This window comes from Zosterops lateralis (genome assembly GCF_965231275.1).
Source record: "Zosterops lateralis genome assembly, chromosome: 7".
Lineage (NCBI taxonomy): Eukaryota > Metazoa > Chordata > Aves > Passeriformes > Zosteropidae > Zosterops > Zosterops lateralis.
In genome coordinates this window covers 11,284,338-11,304,343 of record NC_139767.1, presented here as the reverse complement: position 1 = coordinate 11,304,343, position 20,006 = coordinate 11,284,338, and the positions used below count along the sequence as shown (strand labels likewise).

The 20,006-nt window shown below is 40.2% G+C and overlaps 1 protein-coding gene across 1 annotated transcript; it reads right to left on the bottom strand.

The window, feature by feature from the left end:
* Nucleotides 1–12,499: 12,499 nt before the first annotated feature.
* On the bottom strand, nt 12,500–19,885 carry MAIP1 (matrix AAA peptidase interacting protein 1; the record flags this gene model as incomplete). The annotated part of the gene is made up of 5 exons (XM_083864820.1): nt 12,500–13,268; nt 14,544–14,694; nt 15,671–15,797; nt 17,584–17,655; nt 19,574–19,885. 5 exons carry the CDS (start codon nt 19,883–19,885, stop codon nt 13,190–13,192), a joined length of 741 nt encoding a protein of 246 aa, XP_083720946.1. The 3' UTR covers nt 12,500–13,189.
* Nucleotides 19,886–20,006: the final 121 nt, after the last annotated feature.

The following is a 20,006-nucleotide window of genomic DNA, read 5'->3' as shown; positions in this document are numbered from 1 at the left end:
CAACCCAGCTGGTAGAGAGGCCAGAAGACAGTCTGGGGCTTGCATAGCTTGATACTTCACATCTCAAAACCTAGGACTGCAACTGCTTGATAGCTTCAAACCAACATTTCCATTCAATGTTTCTCTGCAACATCTTTCCTAAAGTACTTTAAATGCACAATATCCAGGTAATTAATGTACATAAAACCCCCCTGTGGCTGCCTTGCAGAAAATAGGAGGGCTTATTTTTAAAAGAAATAAAGACAGTAAAGTAGCTTTCGAAGAGAGGCACCAAACAGATTTGTCACCTGAGAAGCAGCACATGGAGCTCCACACAGGGATGTTTACTTAGGCAGCCAAGAGCACTACATTATGGTCATCAAGATAACCCCCTTCCAGATCTTCTAACAGTCACATTGACCAACAGTAACATTCCTAACAATTTGATCCAAATTACCTAAAGCTGTTCAAAATACACAACTTTTCAGTTTGGAGCCTGTCTCTCTCAGTCAAAACTCCAGAAGTGCTAACAAATCCCAGGTAACAGACTGGCTGAGAGTTAGGAATTTATTAAAAATTCCCTGGATTACTTGTTAGTTCCTCCAACCTTCCACAGATGTATGCAAGCATGTATGAGTAGAGGGAAAGCACACAGATTATATTCTAGGGCAGGAACTAAGCTGGTCAAGAGGATTTCCTGTTTGTTGAAAAGAAGTGATGCAGTTTCATTGTGTGACTACTTCTTTGTACAGTGAAAAGTAAATTTCATAATTGTCATTAAAAGTGTAAAACTCTAGACAGGGAAATACAAACTGGGTTAACTTAAATACCAAGGCATCCTTTTTTTTTTCATTTGGATATGGATCAAACATTCTGAGAAACAGTCTGCCATACAAGAACACCCTTTTACACTCCTTTCTTCCTGAAAGAAGTAATGGTTGGGTGCTGATCTTGCTTATACTAGAGGGATTATTATGAATTCTGGCCTTGCCTTATGGAAGATGCAGTTTTAGTAAATAGTGGGGAGATTTGTTAATAGTTAGGGGTTTTTAAGTATATATATATATTGAAGGCAAATACTGAGAGACAGTCAGTGTTCCCAGTGCATTAAAATTCTCCTGAGTTGAAAAGATTAGAAATGCTTTCCTTTCCTAAGACTGAAAAATGCACACACAGTAAACTTCTTTCAGTATTGTAAAACAGAAAAGGTGGAAAAGTTTAAGCCTTGGGAGACAGCAACCTGTAGAATTGCATTTAGATGGTTTTGCCTTAAAAAATACAGTTTGGGCAAGAATGTCACCACCTCCTTGAAGCAATGTATATGACACTTAGGAAAAGAGAATCTCAGGTGCCAATGCACAGATGAAAAGATCTGAGGATGTTTTTTCAGTTTCCACAAGCAGGGCTGGTCAGCTGGCTCATGCTTGTGTATTGTTCCCATCCACAAACACAAGTAAACCCTGCTATCAACTCCTGGGATTCTCATCATGCCTCACATAGATCCTAAATTCTGATTTCCTTCAAGCATATTAACTGGGGACAGTCTTGGTGGCACTGGAAGACACCATCTTTGTCTTCAATATCACAGAGAAAAGCTTTCCACAATGTGTCTTTTATAAGCATATAATCTCAGAAAGTCAGAATAAAACAAAAGCAGTGAGATGTCAGTTTAATTAATTTAATAAATATTAAGCCACTGCTGTAAGTTTTGACTGTTTGTATTCAGGAACACTGGCTCAGAACAACCACAAAAAACTAAGGGGGAAGATGAGTATGTAGTTTCAGGATGCCAGCAGCTATGCAGGTGATGGTCTGATGTAACAAGATTCTTTTGGAGACAGGAGGCTGCCTAAGCACTGGTTCAACTGCAGAGACCAGGCTCCACAAGGGAAAACTGCTGCTGAAAGAAGGCAACCCAGAACTGCAGGGTTGATCACATGCAGCGATGCAATAAAACTGGTTTCTTACACTTTCACAATACTCACAACTGCTGAGCCTGAGCAACATCTGAGCAAAGAATCCAATAACCTCTGATAATTGGTACTTCTCTTGAAGCCCAGCCTAGCAGTTTTGTTGTTGTTGTTGTTTTTGTTTTTTTAATTAAAAACAACAAAGAACTAATAGAAGGAATAGGTAGGCAATGGTGGGGCAAGGAGGATGAGTAAACTTTTCTTTGCCCACAATAAAACTGTTTTCAGCAAGCTGCAGTTGAGAGCACTGTAGTGAGTGCTGCTATGTGAGGATCCTGGGGAGAGGCAGCTCACACTGCAGCAGTGCTCCCTATGTGGGCGAGCAGGCTGAATTTTTATCACTACTGGCTATTTTCTCCTTCCTCTAAGAGGCACAGCTGTTAACCAGATACATGAAGCAGGAAGTACTTCTACTTTCCTTTTCTAGTGCTTTGGGAACAGTTAATGAGAAGTCTGGGTCAGAGCTTATAAATAATATGAAACTTAAAGTAAGCTAACAAATTCCTGCAGGAGAGAGCTTTCAAGAGAATGAGTGCTGTGTTTCTTCTTTTTTGGCAAATAGTACAGTACACAATTTGATTGCTGAACCAAAATACTCTGTGAGTTGCATGGCAATTCAAGCTCTGCCTCTTTTCATAAGTGTCCTTCATGTGCTTTTCCCTTCCCCTCATCCTAGCTGCTAAGAAGGCCTGACTATGGCCCTCTGCACATCGAAGGGAACTATTAAGTAAGAAAGAGAATGATAATGTAAAAAAATAAGCCACTGATACTTAAGTCTTAAATCAATATTAGAACAGGAAGCTTTAGTCTAGTGTATAGGTCAGGGTAGTATTTGCAATACAAACACTGGACAGCTTGGTTCATGGAGAGGGCTGGCTCAGAGAGCTCTGCTGCTCTGAGGAAAGCAGGATACAGCTGCTCCGTGCTGTAGATACAGCTCTGCTCCAGGCTCTTCCCCACAGAACACCAGAGAGACTATTTTACTGCTCCAAGACCATAATAGGGTAGAACAGGCCAGGTTTTATGCAAAGCTGAGGTTTGGACTGCACTCAGAGAAAAGAGGAATATCATTGCTCCTGTTCTGAGACAAAAGCCACATGGACAGTAAGGCTCAAAAACATGCTCCTAGCAGTACTTAAGAAAACTTATCAAACTGGGAAACTGAGGCTCAGATTTATAAAAGGAATCTAAAACTGGAATTATAAAGTCTGCAATGTGACTAATAATTTTGATTCAAAAAAACCAACCAAACAAAAAGCCAAACCCTACACAAACAACAAATTCCTAGAAATTCACAGAACTTAAAAAGCAAGAGTGAAACTCTGTAATCCGTGGTACTTCTATGGAATATTTGGTAGCACTGAGGCTAGTACATACAGCAGCACCTCACCTTGTTGAGTGCCCAGGCTCACCAGCGAATTGCAGAATATTCTGAAGCACACTGAAATCAAAGAGTCATTTATAAGAAGTTTTGAGTTATGTTTTACACAAGCTGACTTCAGTGAATAGTATTAGGCAGTTGCACTGCTGAAGTCACTGCAAATCAATAGGTACTGAGGCTTTTGGAAACGGAGTCCTAGGCCTCAAACAAGTAAAATACAACTTTAAAAGCACAAATGCTGGCAGGGAGGCTCTGACCCAACAGAAACTGTATTAGCCTGAGACTGGAGAACTGTATTCTCCCATTGATTTCAGCAAGTGAACCTCTTGGATATAGCCAAGAACTCCTCCACCCAACCCATTTCCATATGTAAATGAACATAATAAAATACTCTGAAAACTGCATGCAAAATAGGTTTTTGATTTCTCAGTAGTTTGGAAAGACCAGTTACCATGGTTAGCTTACAGGGCACACACACAAACATTTCTGTATGAATGCAACACCTTTTTAGCAGTGATATATATATATATATATATATGTTAGGTGTCTGTACCTCACCCTCACTGCAAATAGACTAAAGAGTTGGTGCATGAGATGCACTGTTAAATCACTCTCTGTGATCTGGTTGAACAGTCATAACCAGGAAAACATCAAACTGTGTAGCAAGGAAAAAGGACAATTGCTCTCATTACATCTGAGAACTAAGCATGAGCAAAATTGAAACAATACTTTAAACTCCAGGATTATTGTGCCACCATGGCACATATTTACATGTGCTTTCTGACCCTTCTGAAGTGTTTATGCCTTATGTCACAGGGGGACTTACCTTGGTACCTTTTATTTTAAAAACTGCCTAAGAATGCCCACACAGAGCTCTACAGTCCATGGTTTAAGAATTCTGGCAAACCCATCCCAGGATAATCTGAACTGTGCAGTAGCTTGCATAGTGCCTGAAGAAACTCCATGCAGCACAGTCTGCTCTTTCCTGGGAAGACAAAACAAAACAAATCCCTATCTCTCATCAATGCTCTCTGACCAAGGACAGTGTTTCTACATTTCCAAAGTGACTTTCTTTCCACTTTTATTTGGTCTTGCTTGTTTGCATTGGCAGAAATCACCATTAAGAATACTGGGATGGAATAGGGCATTGAGAATAACAGAATGTGAACAATGAAAAGCTATTTAAGTAAATTATAATGACCACACTACATTTAATCCCCTAACATGTACAGTGTATTCTTTTTAGGAATTTTGATCTGCATTTAGGGCCAGACATACAAATATCTACTGAAAATACAATATTTCTAGACAATTTCTAGGGGAAAAAACAAAAACAGAAGAGGAGAAAGTGAAGCATGGAAAACACAGAAGCTAAAACTCTAAACCAGAGCTGTTTCACAAACTAACAAGCATAAGACATTAATCCAAGTTAAGCTGCTATAGCAGACTGTAGGACTAATGTGCAAGTGTTTGATGCATACCAGAGAACCTTGAAAGAGAAAAGGCATGTGAATAAAGTATGATTCAATAAAATAATTCATGCTGAAATGACAGGATTTTATTACATGCAACTTCAACCCTGTGAATATGAATCAAGAAGCACTTCAGGTATTTAAAGCTCTGATGACAGAAGTTACAAATTTATTCAGTGATTTACTATATGAAACATTAAGTTGGATGCACCATTTGGAAAAAAAAAATCATAACTAGTAAACCCAAACATAAAAACCAATACACAAGCAAGCCCACAAATACCATATATTTAGATGTGGTCTTCATCAATAATCAGGAGTACCAGTTTAAGAATAACTGAAGTGACAGCATAAAGTCACTTCCCTCAGATACCTGTGTGTTCCAAACAGCTGTGGCTGTTTTGGCAAGACACTGCAATAGTGTTGTCAAGACTCCACAAGGAAATGCAACAGAAAGGCAGGCAAGAAAAAACAAAATATGTGAAAGTGCATATATGGATTTCAAAACAGTCTTGTTCAGAACTAATCTGAGAGCTCATACACTTGGGAGAGGGATGTGTATCTGGATAAAGGCTCCAAAATAGTTCCCAAATCATTCAGGAAGAAAGCAAGAATGGTAAAACAATTACATATGGTGATGTTCACAAAGAAAACAGGAAATATAGTCCACTGGGGAGAAATATAGAAGACTACTAAAACAGGCAGCCTGTTGTGAATGCAAACATGAGATTAGATGAGAAAGTGATTCAAAACTCCCCCACAACAGCTCTTACAAACCACAAAGCCCAGCAAACCAGCTAAGAAGCAAGCAGGCAACACTATGTATATAAATGAATCCTTTTAAAATCCTCTTTGCTTTGTAGCTCATTCTACACCCAAATGGTACGGGGAGGGTTTTTAAAGTAAATGTCTAGTGAAAGTTCAAGAAAAATTTAAGCAAAAAGGAAAGATCATGTAAATATAAGTTAAAGGGTCCCTGTTTTAGTAAAGCAGCAGGGAAGCTAGAGCAAACAATTAGGTCTTTTGTGCTCAAACAATTGGCTGGATTAGTGCTTGAATGGACACAGAAATTTTACGTATGAAATAAACTGTATTGAGAGTTGGGGTATCAATTTACATATGAAGAATATGACTAGAGATCAGTGCAGGAGGGGGTACACAACTGTGACATGGTACACTGGCCAATTTTCAGAATCACTGGCATCTAGACAGGCCTTGGCTTCAAGTGGCACAGCTCTGCCTGTCCGAACAGAGACATGCAGACAGGCAGCAAGATAAGAGCTCATGAAAATCTGAGTACAGGAAACTAAAGCTGGCCTTTCTCTGGCATTTTTTAAATGTCTGAATCAGCAAATCTTTTTTTAAGTAGCTTTGGGCATAATCTTTGAAACATAGATTTTATCTTTTTTCTGGGCACAGGATGAAAGTAATAATCACTTAATGCACCATAAAGAAAGCAAAAGGAGCAAGAAAGAAGGGAGAGCATACTGAATATAGTAAAAAGAGTAGGAATGCACAAGTTTAAAAATAAGGGGAGAAAAAAAACCTGTGGTGGTAATGTGTGATTGGACAAAAGAACCCAGTTAAACAAGGAAAGAAATCCCCTCTGGTCATGCACAGGGTCAGAAATAATGCTGTGGAGAAATTTCAAGTACTCTGTTACCATGCTTAACAGAAGAAATGAGATCCTGCAAACTAAGCTTGAGAATTCTTAAATATGAAATTAGAGGAAATTATTCCAACACACTGGAACAAATACAGCAGGCTCTGCAGCAGCATGCTCAGTTCAGGCTGTTAAAGGCACTGAGATTTTTAAGAAAAGACAATCAACTGATTCTGAGACTGCAATGGGATTAATCCATCTGTGAATGAGTGTCACCATCTCATCTTCTCAAATATCCAGTGCTGGATCTGCAAGGTTAGGAAAGAAGAGGGTTGTGTGACAGTAAATTCAGACACAAAGGCCATTTGGCTGCAGACTGAATGTATCAGACAGTGTCATGAGAAGGCACTGACTGCTGCTGGAGAGAAGTCATCCCTGGTTCTTGCAACTGAAGGTTTCAGCACGTGTGTCTTCACTTTGTAAAGTGTTCCAAAGACTTTTCTCACAACTGAGACAAGTCACTATAAATCCTCTAGAATTTGCTTCTTCCTGATACGCAGGATACCACCTCAGAATCCTACAACAAATTCTCCTTGCCTCAGGTGTGAGGGAGTTCTCCAGCCTTTTATCTGAGAAACCTCCTCTCAGAACACCAACCTTCTCACAATTTATTTTTCTCACATTTTCTAAACTCACTTTCATTTCAGGGCTGCTTCAGCTCTAGAGACAGAATACATAGAGCTTCCCCTTTATATAAATCCTACATTACCACCCACCTTTGATTCCCTTCCTCTCTCTACTTCTGCTATTATAATTTCACAGATTTTGCCAGGAGGAACCATTAGATCACTTAAGCAGATCTCCAGTATAATGCAGGCACTAACTTTCACCCAGCTACCCCTGTTAAAACCCAAATACTTCAGTGAAATGAAAGCAAAAGATTAAATTGTACACTGCAGGAGACCCTGCAGCACAAGCTGCACTGGCAGAAAACTGGGCAAAAACACATGCAAATGATTCCAACAGGAAACAACAGCCTTCACTGCAGAGAAAGTGAGTGAATTTTACCAATCTGGCATTAAAATCCCACTTTTTTCCAACATAGAATCCAAAAGTAGAACATGAAATATGTAAAAATGACTGGTAATTTAATTTTCCCTTGGATGCCTGTGCTATGTCTTATGCAGTGAACACTTTCTCTAGCCTTGACTAACTGCTGGTGTTTAGGAGAGAATAAAAAACAAAATACAAAGAAAAACCACCACAGAACAACATGAACAAAGGAAAAAGCCCTCCCTTACTCACAGCAGAAGTTATGCTAAGATTTTATTATAATTACTGTCTTAATGCAGCTGATACAGATTCCGACTTAACATCTGACCTGTAGATTTGCTGCTGAAACTTTTAAGTATATACACAGTAAGTTCCCAATTTAAGCCACAATGGTCCTACCATCTTTACAATTACTGCTACAAATGCTTCACTACCTTCTCAGATGGAGGGCTGGAATCTTACGGCAAGATGGAAATCACACAATTTAACACTCACACCACTGGGTTTGCAGTGTGTTTTCATAGGCAGACACTGCTTCACAACAGCAGGAATGATGCCTTCCAAGAGCACATCTCAGCAGAAGTCCAGGCAGGATTCCTATTACCAACAAGCAAGGCACACTGCACCCAGAGGATCAGCAATCTCTCTATTGTTCTACCTCATGAAAAATATCTTATCTCAGAAAAAACAAAAGTGACTTAATGACACTAATGACAAAAATGTAGGAAACAGGCTAACAGCTCAGAAGGTTCTGCTATAGGGAGCTGAGACTGAGGTAGGCCTAAGGGACAGTGACCCCATTGGTAATTAAAAAGGACAAAGTTTTGACTAAGCTGATTACAGACTTTAGTAATATATGTACTTTGAAAATACAGAATAAGAGATTCCAGGCAGCTTCCAATAACCTCTTCATGGCAATTTCTATCTCAATCACACCAGGAGTGATTAGATTTTCACCTAGTTAATGGTCAGTGCCTTGCATGACATGAGTTCTGGACTACAGAAATTAATTTGCACTTTATATTGCAATCTCTCAGTCCTGTTCCATTTTAAAGTATTTTTAAAAATATCCCTCAAGGAATTATTTATATTAATCTTTTCTCAGTTTATGAAATGAAATACACATTACAAAAAAACCACATTACAAGTAATGACCTTGTCTGGCTGTAGGGCAGATGAGCAACGTGAAGGTCCTCAAACAGCACTAGCCCTGTAAGTGAGCACAGAACCCCACGCTGGGACAGCCCCACAGCCTGGAACAAGGTACCCACTTAACACAATTGCACCACTAAAACTTCCACTTCCAGGCTTGGCAAATGGCACTGACCTTACAGCTGCTGTATCTGCTAACTGGTTCCAAAAAGTTCAGAAGAAAGGAACTGCCCCTGTCCTTTTTCACTCCAATTTCTAGGGAAGTGCCAGGTGCTAATTAGCATAAGGCAGAAATAGCCTGTAGTTCCTCTGATGTACTCCACCTTTCCCTGGGTAACCTCTTCTGAAAGCTCCCCAGTCAGACCAGGAAAGCTCTGCAAACTTAAGGCAAGACCTTAGCTCTAATATTGAAAAAGTCAGACTTCTTCCCCATGCACAAGCAGAGCTTTTTATGCAAAAGGTTACTGTGAACTGTAAAATGTAATTTAGAGGAACATTTAAGCCACCACTTGTTTCCAAATACCCCGTGTCCTTAAGGCAAAGGCACGCATCCTTGGTGAAATGCCACCTCTCCTGCACTTCTCTTTGCTGTCCTGTTCCTTTCCCTCATAGTGCCTCTTGGCACTACAGTACCCGGTTCACTATGAAAAGCCTTGTTCTGTGCCAGCAGATGAGGGATGAAATGGCACACAAGAAAATACAGCATGGCTAACTTTAGCTTCCCTCTATTTCTGATGGAGTAACTTCAAAGGCAGCAAAGAAGTTGCAGTTTACTCCCATTAAAATGCAGAACAGTTTCCCCTGAACAACTTCATAGCGGAATTTTATATTAGGAAAAGCACACACCACTGAAATCAGACAAAATACACATAAGAGAAGCATTGTGATTACGGGAGTGTTTTCAACAGTGCTGCACAAGTTCACAGTGACTTACCCAACCTCTATCCTATGGCAATACTATAAAAATACAAAAGGCTGGCACACCAGCAATGGAAAATGAAGCTAAAAGACAAGGAGGGGAACTCCTATGACCTGGGGTGGGGTCAGTACTCACCATGCAACAGTATTTACCCCAGCTGATTTTCCTTAGAACAAAGGCTGTGTAGGCAATGCTTGCTTTCTCAACAGTTAAATATCTCTTCCTGTGTCTACATGTTGTCCAATGCCAAGAGATCAGCTATCACACCCATGTGCGAGGGAGAAATGAAACCAAAAGCACTACACTCTTCTATCCCACCCCTTATAAGCTGTGAGCTATTGCATGACTACAGCCTGCGAGGAATCTCAAAGCCCCCACCTGCAGCCAATAGAGCACATGGGGCAGAAATCAAGTTCAACCACACCACAAACAAAACAAGCAGGGGAGCTGTGAAGTTTTTGGAGTATGATCATTACTGTGATAAACAATATGACTTCTACTACTAAACAGATTTCCAGCCATAAGACCTCAAAATAATTAACTAAATATAACCTAAAGTGATGATAAGGTCAAGCTTGAACATGCCTTAAAAACTGGAGAAAGTTGAATGTGTCCCTTGAAACAAGCAAACAATGCTGGGACAGGAGGGAAAGGAACAATCAACATGATAAACCTATTTTAAAATGTGAATATTATAAATTAGCTTTGGTATTGTCAGACACAGAGGTGCCTACATGAATTCACATGTACAGCACATCTTTCCCACATTAGGAATGCAAACAAATTACCACTTTAAAATGAGCAGGCACTGCAGAGGGAACACAAGACACTATCGCTGACTCGCAATGAAAGCCAGGAAAAATACAGACTTCTTAATAAGACAAATCTAAATTATTTAAATAGCACTTAATGCTTCTACCATTTTATCCTTTACTCCACTTACACTCTCATTAATGTCAGTTACTTCCCAGTCACAATAGCTTTGTGACCAAGGCCATCTACTGGTGAGTGGGGTGTGTGAATTAATGGGAGGTTTGTTGGCCAGATTTAATTAGTGCTTATCAAGATTTAGGCATGTTTTGAAATTGTGCCAGACAGCTGACAGGAATTATTAAATATGATCACAGTTTTGGATGAAAAAATAAAAAATTAAGGCTTCCCAACTCCACATGGACCTAAAGAACCATGATGTTGCCCAGGGGAGAAGAGTGTTGTTCTCTGAATCTGCATCCTGTTGTAGTCCAGACACCACTGTCACCTCACTGCTTATGTAAAATGAATCAGACATGTCAGTGTTGCTAATAGAGGTATCAATTTTATCCCCAAAATCACTACCAAACCTGGTAACACTGTTTTCAAGAATTAATGGGGTTCGAAGGGAAACATTTGTAGACTAAAACTGCAAACATTTTAAATGGAGATTTTAGATGGGGATTTATTGGCTGCACACCATAGTTACAATTGTATTTCTCCCCAGGGATTAGGCAACAGAAATGGTCACCAGGCAAGGAAAAGGAGGGGAAATTAAGCACACCCATATCCTTACACATTGTCATTTCCAAGGTGATGTGTGAGACTAATCAGCAAGTGAAACTGGGAGCAATGGCATGCTATGACACAGAAATCCTCACACTGTTCTGTTACCTGAGCACCATTATTCCCAAATCAGGATGACGTTTTTAATAAGACACTTCCTTTAGATCTTTTTTTTTTAAATTCTGTAACACTTAAGTTAGCATTATGATTTTTAGAGTAAGGCATTTGAGTGACAGCACTAGAAATCCCAAAGTTACAAGACAATATTCTCTCCATCTTTGAGATGAAGTAGTTAACTCTTTACTCATACTTTTTGCCATAAGAATTTCAGGCAACCTTGACAGCACAGAGAAATATATTCACTAGGAACTATAGCTTGAAGGAACTAAAACAATTTCTTATTGCTACTTTTGGATGGCAATACAGACACCAGTTGTTCTTGCTTTGCTTGAACAAATGACAGAGAAGAAAAGTTTTCCCACAAGAGAAAATGTGGATGCCATAAAATAACAAATGCCCATCAGTGGCCAACACTTCAGTCTGATTAATTGCTATGAAGATCAGATTTATGACAGGGAATTTATGGATGGCAGGTAAAAGGAGTCAAACCTTCCAGATTTGTCCATTACAAGCTGGATTTAGGGCTGGTTTGTGAGGGTTTTTCTGGAATGGGGTGGTATTTTTTCTTCTGAAGCCAGTAGACTATAAATCCAGTTTAATTACACAAGTTTTATTCAGTAAGGGAGAATGCCATTTTCCAATACAGCAAGCTTAGCAATTTGTATGCCTTTCTGATTTATTTATGGTGCAATAAATCCATGGGCAGACTTTTGGAGATTTGCAGTCTCCAGGATAATTTTTGTAATTGAAAAGCAGAAGTGGGGAAGAAACCCCAAACATCGAACTGCTGCCCCCCTTTGGCTCCAACCCACAAGACACAAACAACTTCAAAAGAATAAAACAGTGCATGCAAATTTCCAATGACATCTTTTGCAGCAAAGGTGTTATCAACTAGTTGATAAGCTGTAGATGTTCCTCTCATTAAGCCATTGGATCAAAAGAGCTGAACTACGGAAAATTTAATTTATACCTTCAATTACAATTACTGTGAATCACAGTAATTACACTACACTTTCACAACACTGCACGAATGTCTACAACATGCCTTGGTAGAAAGTTAGCTTTATATTTGAACTTGATATAGGGGATGAAGAAACCCGTTATGATCTTCTGTTGATTTGCATAGAAAAGCCCCCAGCTACTTACACCAGGATTCTCATGTTTCAGAAGCCAGAGATAAAGTGACAACTAGGAAATTGTGCAGTTGCAACATCTAATTGTAAGGATTTGGTAATTTCTTTAACACACATTTCAAAAAGAGGACTTCATTTAACTTCACTGTCAGGTTTTCTTTTAAATTCATGTTTTCAACTGATTTTTCTTCCATAATTCTCTAAACTTGGAATTACCTATATATTACTGAATTGAAAGTAATGTTTGGGTTTTTTTTTTAATTTTCCAAAACCTATCTGTTTGATCTATCTTCCCAGTGCAATGCTAAAAGCTTTTTCTTTCTCCCATCCTGTAGCAAATACTAATAGCAACTCTAACTTTCTTGACCTCAATATATTCAAAAGTAAGATTACCTCAAAACGAACTGCTGAGGCTAGACAAGCTAAGAAGTCCATCTACCTCTATTTCATCTTGCATATATTATTCAGTTATATATTGTACAGTCCCTAGGGAAAAAAAGAAACACGAGAAAGTAACTCAGAAGGGTCATCAGTCATTTAAGTGTTGTTTATTTTCAAATAGTACCATTTCTTCTCAGAATATAAGAAATTGACACATCCATTACGCCTGCCTGAATGAAACTGTGCTGTCTAAATGCCTTGGATGAGCACTGGAACCAATTAAATTTCTACCAGCCTCTTCCAGGGAAAAGGCTTTGCTGTAATGCTGCAGCACAATGCAAGCTTCAGAAAGAATTTTTGGAAGTCATACACAGAAAATTCATTCTTCTTTTGGAGGAAAGGGCAGGAAGGGGAAAAAAGACCCCCAAAAGCCTGGTATTTGTTACATCAAAACAATTACAGTGGTACATAAAAAGGCTGCAGAAGGCATTTATTCTAATAGCCTTGGATGTTCAATCCGTGTAATAGTCCAGTCTGGTTTTGCTCCTTCTGTAAACTCTCTTTGGAACCTGAAAAAGGAAAGATAATAAGTGAAGAGTTGTTAAAATTTACTTGATCTTAAGGAGCTACTAATACTAATAACAAGAAATCATGAAGAAATATTTTACTTCGAACTTATTGCTGTAAAATCTACTTAAACTTTAATGCTTATGCCCCAAAACAGAAGATAAAAATTATTTCTATAGTAAGAAACAAAATGCACTGACTTCAGAGTGTTTTGGTTCAGATCCCACAGACAGGATCAAGCAGCAACAGCAGAGACCCTGATATCAAGAAAGCATTCAGTTTTCACAGCAGGAATAGGAATAAAGCTTTATGGAAGATCCCATTTAATGGGATGGTAAGTGAAGGGAAATCACGTGCTCCATATTTTACTTGAAAATTTTCATCTTTCCTGAAGTGTAGTTTAAAAGGTAATATATTTTCAGAACTACATCAAAGACCAAGTTAACAATAGCACTGAGTCTCTCTTATCTAAGGATAAATCTGAGCTTCAAGTTGAATTCTCATATTCTTAAATAACCTGCGTGTCATGGACAAGACCAGTATAGTATCATTGCTTTGCAATCATGTGCAAATTCACTCCTGCAAAGCGGGATTGGGAAGATACCTAGGCTTTAAGGGAAGGCTCTCAAGGTTAAAGGAACCTCAGAAGCCTCCAACTCTAAAGAAGATGCTGAATTCAGCTAAGAGATGGATCCACAACAATCTATGCAGGCAAAAACTACTGGTCTCCTCAGGAGTGTTACCTTTGTTTCAGATCTCCTCATCACCTAGACTCTATATTTTCAATTTCAAATGTGGGTGTAGAAATGCTTGATCATTGCATTTATCACACAAACATCCTCACTTTTCTCAGCTTCTGAGAATCTTATTTTCAATACATTTTGCCAACTGTGTAGATATTTTCTGCACTGCTCTGACATCAGTACACCAACACAGACATTATTTATAAGCGTTTCTATGAAAATCCACCTTCCTAATGTGTGCTTTGAGGACAAGAAACCTCATTCAGTGCTCCAAATACTGCTCTTCCTTACAGAGAAAGAGTTCCCAATAATGTCAATTCAGAAGCAAGGCAATAACATAATGACCTTAGGAGTACTTAAAAAAATTTGGCCCTCAGACCAAAACTGGAAAGCTGGATGAGAATTAACTTAGATTAGAATCAAGGTAAATTAAAAACACTGGGTTCTGCAGTGGCTCAGTGGGAGTGCTTGCAGAACTGTCTACCCCACAGGTATCTCATGGACAAGGGAAGAGAAAAGGACAAGCAAGCTTACTCATAGTTTGCTGTTAAAAGATGTTTCTTTTCTTTTGTGTTTTCATCTCCAAACACAATCTGGAAGACTTTGGCTTCACCTGGTACTTCGTCAGGTAGATTAGCACCATTCAGGTACCAGAAGCACATCAGGATGCTAACAAACTTTCTTCCTGTTGGAAACAAATCAAAACTTAAGTCAGATCTCATGTTTCTCATTGGTCAAATACTCCTATTTGCTACCTGGCATATATTCTAGTGAGACCCTGGAAGGACAGCTGACTTCAGCTACAAAGAATACAGGATAGAATAATAAGTGATAAAGCCCTACTCATGCTTTTTAGCAATTAATTGAAATACACTGTAAAAAAAAAATGTATTTTATTATGACTGTGGTGTGATAGTGTATATAATGAAACTGTAGAAAAAAAGTTGGTTCCCACAAATTCCAAAGCTAACTACTGGTACAACAAATGTATACATAGAGTAGTATCAAACATGGGAGCAATCTAAGAGGGGAAAAAGAATTTTTCCTATTTCCTAAATCAGGAAAAATGCTTACTGGGTCTGACAACTTGAAATGCTCAACTGAAGACCCAGGGTTAGACCCACATATCATCTTCACTGTGTCTGATAGTGAACAAAGCAAATAATGCTGGTATCCAACCAAAAGAAAAACTTGCTTGAGCTCATCACTAGCTTCAAAAAACCCAAACTAATCAAGGAGTCCTAGAACAAAGCGTATTTCCTGACAGAAAGACTAAACCAGCAAAATTTACTTCATTATCCAGCCTTCATTATTCTTCTTGCAGTATGCATTTTCACTGTTGAAGCAAACAGCTTTCAGCATATATTAGAATAATTGTTTTTGAGTGGTTTCACATTGCTGAGGACTAATAATATAAAATTCTGTACAAAACAAGAGGAATAAGCAAAACCCAAACAGAAGTCAAAACAGCGCCATGACGTATTAACAATAGTCTCTGTCTCTGGTTTAAAAAGAAATCAAGAAATTTTATATGGATGAATTACAAACAAGGAATGAGAAACAGTACTCAAAACCACATCTGCATGGAAAATGTCTGTTTAGTAGCAAAACCAGGAAATAAGACTGCTTATTGCTGAAACATTTTAGGATTCTAAACATACCATCATCATCATAGTAAATGCGAACATCTCCTTCTGTTGTGTACATGATTGCATCAATGTCAGCTGCTAAAGCATCCCTGTGGCTGTCAGGGAGCAAAGAAATCTTTTCCTTCAGCACCTGAAGTACCTAAATTCAGAAAAACTGTTGCTTAGTTTTTCATTAGGAAATTTAAGTAACAATCTATTTCTACTGCAGTTCATAAAAGGAGCTATATTGCTAAAACATTTGTCTAACACATGTAATGGCTAAAGTGAAAAATGCACTGGGAACTTTGGGCACTCCTAAACCCCAGTTCAGCAGCACTGAAAAAGGTCCATTTACTGCTCAAAACAAATGAAAACCAAGCATCTTAAAAATGTTTAGAAAAGGTACTGTCAAAACAGCAGCAGCAACACAAGCCATGTCAGCCCAGAGCAGCCCAGTGAAGCTGCTCCCACAGTCACACTCTGCCTTCTCACCGCTGAATTCTCCCTGTTGCAGGTTCTTAAGCTCTTGATTCAGTATCTTTTAGCTCTCTTTCACAAATTTCTTTGAAAATCAGTTTCATTACCAATGAGTTTATCTTTGCCATTTTGTGATCCACACTCCATTTAGAGAAAGTTTAAACACTTGCAAATCAGAACAGACTGAAATATTGTTCCCCTGGTAATTAATGTCCTTATGACGCTCACATCCATATTATCTAAGTGTCCTATGATCCACACAGCTGTGTTAAGTAGAAAATAGTGGGGTGCAAAAACTGCACAGGGGTAGCACCTCAAACACCACATGAGAAAGTCAAGTCACAAGGAAGGACGAAACTGCAGAACTTATTTTAAACTAACACTCATTTTTTTGTTACCCTAACTTGATCTACCATTTTTGAATAACAAACAAATGAAGAGGTTACATGGAAGGAAGAGTCAATCTTCACAAGGAAACATTGGTTTCTAGTACATTTTGCAGATACAAAATTCACTGGCCAAAGAAATGACAAGATGTGTAGGATCACAGCCTCATCTAGCACATCCTTGGCTTACATGAAGTCTCTGCATCAATGTAAACCTAAAAAATTTACAGCAACCAGAGCAAGTTCTTTCAAGAGGAAGCAGAGGAGATGCCCTTACAAAACAACTGCAAGAAGCAAACTCACGTTTTATTGCTATCTCTGTTCAGAGAGAGGAGGCAAGACTGTTCAGAGGGGATGCACTATGACAGCAGAGTTTTTGCTGCAAAGGCATGGGTGGCAATAGGACAGGCCACGCTGACATCCTGTAACAAGGCAGACATTGACCTGGAGTGTCTCTGATGACTTGACTCTGATGCATCTGCTACCTCCATGCCCTGGGAAGGCCAAGACAGCTTCAGCAATTAAAAATTCATAAAAACACAGAAAACACAGCACTGATGTTTAACCAGGTCAGTCACATCCCTGAGACCATGACACAAGACTGAGACCTTCCGGCCAAAACCAGTAATCAGCTGTATGATCTGATGGGTGTGGGGATGTATCAGTGCACAGGGATGAGCACAAACCAGTTTCTTTCTTCACATGAATTTTAGTGCACAGACTGAGTCAGCTTCAGCCACCTGCCTACACCTAGAGACACACAATTCCACCTGCCAACCAGAGCCCACTGCCTTTCCATCCTTCCTGCTACACCAGCAATCTTTCTGGCATTTGGTCCTTATGCCCACCAGCTAAAATACATTTTATTTTGTTTTAAATACAACAACTTGAAACTAAGTTTCATGTCTTGAAAATAAACATAAAAAAGCTGCAGGACAAAAAATTGCCCACCCTATGTTGCATTACACTGTTTTTCCCAAGTTAAACCACACTGGCAACTTGCAGATAATGACAGGCTGAATGCATCCATGTTACTTTAGAACAGACAGTCAATGGCTGGAACAGGAGATGGAAAGCATTTACCTCTGCTGACACAAGCTCTTCCAGCAGGTCAAGTTTACGCTGAGACAGCAGCTTTGAAACAACAGAAAAGGCCTACCAAAATAAAAGAGAAACAAAGCCCAAACGTGAACAAGAAACTCTAGGTTGGTTTATTTTTCAGACAAATCCATAAGTATGTGACAAGCTACCCAAATATTCCATGATTTAAGATCTCAGTATTTGCAGAGGGTATCACCATTGAAAGGTAATCCCTCCAGCATTACAGGAGTGATTTCGTGAACTGATAAAAACATATGATTTCTTTTCAATCTCTTATTTAAAACATCAAATTTTCCAATAGGTAAGTGAATTCATAATTTACAAAAGAAAAAAAAAGCTTTGCAGTGTTTTGTATGTTGCTTTTACTCTTTTTGATAATTCGAACAGTCTGTATCTTTCCCTGTAAAGATTTTGTTTCCCTGCCACTTCTCCAACTCATCTTTTAGTTTCAGTCAAAAGTGATGTCCAATTTACAAATTCTCTTCAGAAATCTGGTTTAGTCTCTAGACTTCAGGAAGCTCAACTCTCCTTTCTCCCCTCAATTTTGCAGGTATATTTACATACAATTATGCCTCTACATATTCAAGTAGTGCTCTTGTGAAGGACAGTGTATTTAGGGCTCTACACTAAGTAAAAACAAACACCAAAACAAACCCCCAAAAAACAGGTTCTGCACATGTGTCAAATTATTTGGTGGAGATTGTGGGTCCTAATAATTTTAGCATTCTGTTCCCTGATGTGTTGTTTTGAGCTGGTTTGTTAAAAGTAAATATAATAAAAAAAAGTTTCCCAGCAGATAAATCTGCAATTTTCATATGACTAGCTTTGAGATACTTACCTCTTTGACATATTCTGTTGACAAAGCTTACTGGGCTCATAAATTTGTAAAAATAAATATATGCACCAGGTCTATGCCTGTCTAAGCTTTATCATTTCAGGAAAACCTGCTAAGAGGAGACACATTTCTCCCTGAAGTCTCTGTAACATTTGAAAGCACCTTCCTTCACACTGCTTTGGGGGGTGGCTTAACCAGTTCATTTTAATTGTGGAATCTGGGATAACAAGAAATTCCTGAAGAAAACTACAGCTCTGCTTTTATCATTTGCCTCAAGGCCTGGTGCTTGGAGCCAGCAGTGGGGAACTCTGTGTACTTTACACACAGGAGCACATTAGTGCAATGATATCCACATGTAATAACATCAGGCTGGACATCAGGAGGAATTTCTTCGTGGTAAGGGTTGTTCAAACATTGAAATGAGCTGCCCAGGGAGGTGGTGGACTCATCATCCCTGGAGGTGTTTAAGGAAAGACTGGACGTGGCATTGAGGCCAGGAACTGGTTGACAAAGTGGTGTTTGGTCATAGGCTGGACTCAAAGTACAACAGACACGGAGCTCCTGAGGTGGGCCCAGCAGCAAGGACTGAGGCACTGGAGCATCTCTCCCACAGGAAAAGCTTATGGGACTGGAGTCGTTCAGCCTCAAGAAGAGATGTCTGAGAGGGATCTCATCAATGTGTAGGAACATTTAAAGGAAGGGAGTGCCAGGAGTATGGACCAGGTTCTGCTCGGTAGTGCCAAGCAACAGGGCAAGAGGCAATGGGCAGAAACTGATGCACAGAAGTTCCACTTCAACACAAACAAGGACATCTTTACTGTCAGCATGACCAAGCCCTGGAACAGAATGCCCAGAGGTTGTGGAGTCTCCTTCACTGCAGATATCCCAGACCTGTCCAGACACAACCCAGTGCCGTGTGCTCTGAGCAGAGAGGACAGAGCAGATGACCCGCTGTGCTCCATTCCTACCTCACCTGTCCTGTGAATCTGTGATTATCTCCTTAGTCTTCTCCAGCCTGACTGGTTCTATAACCCCATGAACATAACGGCGAGGAGCGGCAGCCCCAGGGGAGGGTCAGCAGGACCTTTCCTCTCAGGCCGGCCGCTCTCCTCGCCCCGAGGCCCCAGCCCCGCTCACCTGCTTGGCCCCCCGCGTGAACTCCTCGATGCTGAACTCGTGGTCGAAGTAGAGGCGGATGAGCAGGTAGTAGAAGCGGCTGCGGAGCCATGCGATAGGACTGGTGATCCTCACTACCACTACACGCCGCTGAGGGCCCTCGGTCCCAGACCCGGCGCTGCTGGCGAACCGAACGCCGGGCTGGGGCGGACGGGCGCGGGCGGGGCCCGGCGGGCCCGGTGCGGCCGCGGCGGGCGGCAGGAGGCGGGTGGGGCCCGCCAGCGCCCGGGCCAGCCAGCGGACACGGCCCGGAGCCGCGCAGCGCAGCGCCATGATGGCCCGGGCCCGCCCTGTCCGCCCGCAACTCCCGCTCCCCGGAAACGCGGCCGCGGCCGCCGCTGGTTCCGGCGCAGGCTCGGAGCGCGCGGGGCGGGGGCCGTGGGGCCCGGTCAGC